The sequence below is a fragment of the Lactuca serriola genome, chromosome 1 (assembly GCF_051521515.1).
Source record: "Lactuca serriola cultivar US96UC23 chromosome 1, Lser_US96UC23_V15, whole genome shotgun sequence".
Taxonomy (NCBI): domain Eukaryota; kingdom Viridiplantae; phylum Streptophyta; class Magnoliopsida; order Asterales; family Asteraceae; genus Lactuca; species Lactuca serriola.
The window spans coordinates 121,606,552-121,611,548 of NC_136408.1; the positions used below are offsets into that span (position 1 = coordinate 121,606,552).

Sequence of the window (4,997 nt, forward strand, 5' to 3'; positions counted from 1 at the left end):
TCTTCCTCTCCAGAAGGAGGTTACAATCTTAAGCTCTTGTTTTCATCATACTTTCACACAATCCTGTACCTAGAAACGTAAGTGTCCACTTGGGTTATCCTAGGCTGAATTTCTTGTAACCCAGGCATAGGGTAGAAATATTAGTTCAGAAAGTGATATCACGATCCAAGTTAGTATCCAAATCTCCACCACAAACTCAAATTTTCCCTACAAAAATATAGAGAGATTTTTTATTAGATTTGTAGACATACATTTACCATTTATAAACTTTCTTCATAGGATTATAAAAGGTACATGGAGATTATTTTATAATGCTAAATTGGTCTAGCCACCGGTTCGAACACCACAAACCTACTCATTGAGCACCGTAGACTTTGTGTTGAGCACAAAAGAGCACGTTATACCTTGCTCCTGACCATTGCAGGCAGTGGTGGTTTTAGCCAGGTCATTGTGTGGTATCGGCAACACATGCTTTTTCTGTCCGAGGTGAAAAAGTTTTCGATTTTTTTTACCTATTTTCCATGTATCGGCAACATCTATTTTGTCTCAGCAACACCTACTATGTATTCTGACATCCACCCGTGACTGCAAGGTGCCCCATTGCCAACTCTCAGTGACGGCAAGGAGGTCAAAAGCAAATTATCTAGAATCCAACAAGGTAAAGAAAACAAAAGCTTAAAACTGAAGATGGAGAAAACCAACGAGAGATGCCACGGATCCTACAATATAAAAGTAAATCAAGAATGTAAGAATTGAGAAATGGTGTTGTGGGCGTATACTTAGGAGAGGTAACACACCTGGTTTCATCGCCATGGATAGGGTAGTGACACCAAGAAGCTTAGTAACGTGGAAAGTAACTCGTCTTCAAGGATCTCATCTTCTAACCGGTGACACATCTAATAAGATATATAATGTCTAGATAAGTAATGTGCGTATATGTGCATAACTTTTTCTAAAAACGTGTAAATATTAATGTAAAAAATGATGTTCATCTCTTTCAAAAAAAAAAAACGATGTTCAAACTTACTTCAATTTTCCTGGCCTCCTTAAGTTGGAATAAAACCTCTACAATCGAAGGTCGTTTTTCCCGAGTTTTTTGCAAGCATTGATAAGCAATACCTGAAAACTTGAGCAACGTATTTGGATTGATATCTTTCCTTATTCTGCGATCGATAATTTTTTCTAGGTCTCCGCTTTTGTAGCAGGTCCGGGCCAAATGATGGAGGAATCGTCGCTCATCATTGTAATTGAAATCACACGCCAGCCTTCCACATAAAACTTCAAATAAAACCACACCGAACGAATAAACATCTGATTCTTTTGTTAGAAATCCTGTTTTTTCATATTGTGGGTCACAATAACCATGTGTGCCAGCAAGGTTAGTGATCACAAAGGTGTTCTTTTGATTTGCTAGACCTATCCTTGACAACCCAAAATCAGCAAGTTTTGCATTCCAATTCTCATCTAACAAAACATTGGCACTTTTTATATCACGATGTATTATTCTATGTTTTTCTGCAACGTGATTATGAAGATAGTCCAATGCGGAAGCAACACCAATGCATATTTTGAGGAGTTGTGGCCATGATGGTCCACCCGACTTAGCAGTGTCACATAAATATTTGTCGAGGCTACCATTGCTTTCGTATTCATAGACAAGAATCATCTCCTTGTTCTCATCACAAAACCCTATAAGTCTTACAATGTTCTTGTGTTGATACTGTGAAAGCATTGTGACCTCGGTGTGGAACTCCTTGTTACCTTGAAACCCAGTGACATCTAACCGTTTTACAGCAACCAACTCGTTTACATGACCCGCCCATGAGAGGAGTCCCCAGTAGACCCTTCCGTATCCACCCTTCCCAATGAACCTTCTTTCGTTGAAGTCTAGAGTAGATTTTTTTATGACATGAAAGGGGATTTTGAGGTTATTTATCTGCTTCATCTGGGACATGATTTGGACTAATTAGAAGTTAAGTCAAATCAATCTCTTCAAGAAAGAAAAATAAGCAGCAATTACCTCTGTATCAACTGTATTGTTTATCCGCTTCTTCGCTGCATAGTTTAAACACATCAAAAATAAATAAATAAATAAAATAAATAATATCAAAGCAATAAACACAACCACGCATTTCCTACAAAACCTTGAAGAACTGCCCCACAGCCTCCACATTTGTAGACTGGAACATCTGGCGACTCCCGCAGAACTTTTTGGCACCCTGGGCATCGAACTAACCGGCGATTACTGCTCATCTTGTCGCTTTTCAAAACCCTGAAACTTATTGACGTAACATTCAAGAATAATAATAGAATTAAGAAAATTACCGATTATTAGATGCTGAAATATTTGACTTTATATCGGACGCATATTTTAGACGAAAAAACTAAAGAAAATCTTTCAAATAAACCCGAATCCTTTTCAATCAATGTTTGACCTTTTTATTTCTGGATAAGGAGTGATGATCATTGAGATTAATCAAGAACTACCAAGCTAATCATCAAGTTTTTGAAGGAAATAGTTTCATATGGGATAATTACGGACACTGAGTTTGGTTGGAACAAGCCAAAAATAACGTAAAATATTCAAGAAGTTGAAAAAGTCAAGCATACCACTTAATTTCTTTTAAAAAACCAACTGGAATCTTTTTCTTTATAGAAATTAAACATCATCATAGCACAAGTACAGCCTGTAAACCTCAGATTATTCAAAGCGGATGGGTAAAAAACTGGGAATGGTTAAACAAGAAAGAACTCGTGCAATTGAAGTCTTCTACTGACCCCAAAAGAACGGTAAAAATTCTGAACTCAATGGTAACAAACAGAACCCACTAAATAAGGATCACATATTATTACCCCTTTTGTCAAAAGAACAAAACCCAACACATCAAGAACTGAAAAGTGATCTAGGTATCGATAAAATACTATTGCAAGATATTGGTGTCTCGTGAAACAAAGAAAATATGAGACATTCTTGATTGGTCAAAGATCTAAGCATTGAAACAGAGATTCAAATCAATAGCTACGAATCTAGAAAACTGAAAATTATGATTGTATTTGGTACGGAAGAAAAGAAAGAACCTTACAGGATGTTGATAAATGCTGTTGTTTACATGAACTCCATAGAGATTCGAAGAGGTCTGTATAGAAATTGAAATATGGCTTGGCGACGAAGAAAACACAGAAATAGGAAAACTGTCTTCTAGTTAAAGCAACTTAAAAAGTCTTGTGTTGACTTATAAAATTGTTATATATAATAAAAAATATTTTTATTACTTTTTTTTTACTATTATGATAATAGTTTTGGATTTTATATTTTTGGCACAATAGTTATAAATAGTATACTTTTGGTTTTTTAAAACATGCCACAACAGTTTTGTATTTTGGCTGATTCGATCCCTGTCTAGAAAGAAAATTACAAAAATTATTCCCATAACTTAATTTATATATATATATATATATATATATATATATATATATATATATATATATATATATATATATATATCTTTTTCAATGTTTTTGTATTTGGGTTTTAGACTTTTGCCACAATATTTTTTTTATGTTTGTTGGTTTGGTCCCTACATAATAGAAATTTTTTGAATTATGCACCCGCAAGGTGGACATAAGTAGGCTCACAGTCTGCATCCCATGCGAATCTAAGGTGAGATGAATTTCTAGTTTAAAGTAAAATACAAGAACATCGATAATTAAGAAAAAGAAGAAATAGGAAAACTCTCTTTAAGTTTAAGCAATTGAAAAGTATTGTGTTGACTTTATAATATTTAAAGTATAATACAAGAACGTTCCCTTGGTATATAATAATTTGCAAGTTCTGTACAAAGTAATTTACAAATTTAACCTTAACTCTGATTTCTATTTTCCGCTGTTAGGCTTTCAAATACATTAGTGGATATATAAGCTAGCCCAAGCCCACATGTGCGCCGAGCTAGGCTAGAGACACGAAATTATGAAATTACGCGATTTAGGTGCACTTTGTTGTTCTCTATGAGCTTAGGATCTTTTGTTTTTGTCGAGTTCATGTCGAATTACTTGGATTGCCCCAGTCAATTTTTACCGAGCGTTAATGCATTGACCTGGTGGATATATGATGGGTTTTGAGCATAACAGCAATCATATGGTGCACATACAAACCCTAAAGCTTTGGATCTAGTTTTCTAATTGTACATGCAATAATCATCCAAAGCTTATAAACCCTATACCTAGTATACAAAAATCGAAAATCATAACTAATACAAATTTAGATGACTACCTTTCAATTGTAGTATGAATCTTCAACCTTTGAGAGCTTAGTATCACAAATATAATACCTCTAATAGATTACAAACACCAAGAAGCAAGTTGGAGACTATGAGAGAGAGAGGAGGACGCTCAAAATCGGCTCTAAGATCCTTCTAGGGTTTTTGGTATCCGATTTTGGGTGTTCAATGGGTTCCTTATATAGCTGAAGAATTAAGGTTTCAGTCAAAGACCTAATCCGCTTGCTTAGGCTCTAAGCATCCCATAAGATCCTTCCAGAATCCTTAGCTTGGAAGAAATCCTTATGGGCTTCCATAAGATTCCATCCACCCCTATCCTTAAGTATCCTCGACCCATTTTGTAATTATCTTATAATTACAATATCAGTCCCGTTTATTTAATTAATCTCTTTTGACCACAAAATTAATTCTAAATTAATTTTTGACTAATATCAATCAAATAATATGATTTCTCCTTTTTATATATTATTCCCTTTATATGTTAATAAATCATAATTATCCTCTTTCTCCATTATTCATCCAATAAAGTTACTTTGGTGAAGGCAACCCAAAAGGACTGTGCTACAACCGGTTCAAGTACATACCAATTATAGTTATGGGTGATGAATTAATAATCGAGTAAAGAGAATCAAATCAGAGTAATATCAATATAAAATGAGCACTAGGAGAAAATATTATCTTGTTTCAGCTCAATTATACTTTCACAGTTTTACAGAGAGT

The 4,997-nt window shown here is 34.5% G+C and overlaps 1 protein-coding gene across 1 annotated transcript; it reads right to left on the reverse strand.

Annotated features, from left to right (window-relative positions):
* Positions 1-214: 214 nt before the first annotated feature.
* On the reverse strand, positions 215-3,154 carry LOC145098080 (receptor-like protein kinase HERK 1). Its single transcript, XM_079035756.1, has 6 exons — positions 3,079-3,154; positions 2,145-2,272; positions 2,021-2,055; positions 1,028-1,945; positions 798-896; positions 215-719 (listed from the first exon to the last, which is right to left on the reverse strand). The coding sequence occupies exons 2-5, from the start codon at positions 2,251-2,253 to the stop codon at positions 804-806; spliced, it is 1,155 nt and encodes a 384-aa protein (XP_078891882.1). The 5' UTR covers positions 2,254-2,272; positions 3,079-3,154; the 3' UTR covers positions 215-719; positions 798-803.
* Between the last annotated feature and the right edge of the window lie 1,843 nt (positions 3,155-4,997).

Bases quoted from the DNA above. Each gene is read 5' to 3' on its own strand.
- LOC145098080 (XM_079035756.1), bottom strand. From the start codon at position 2,253: ATGAGCAGTAATCGCCGGTTAGTTCGATGCCCAGGGTGCCAAAAAGTT. The intron at 1,946-2,020 runs GTAATTGCTGCT...ATCATGTCCCAG, and splicing joins ACAATACAGTTGATACAGAG to ATGAAGCAGATAAATAACCT. The intron at 897-1,027 runs GTAAGTTTGAAC...ATATCTTATTAG, and splicing joins AGGAGGCCAGGAAAATTGAA to ATGTGTCACCGGTTAGAAGA.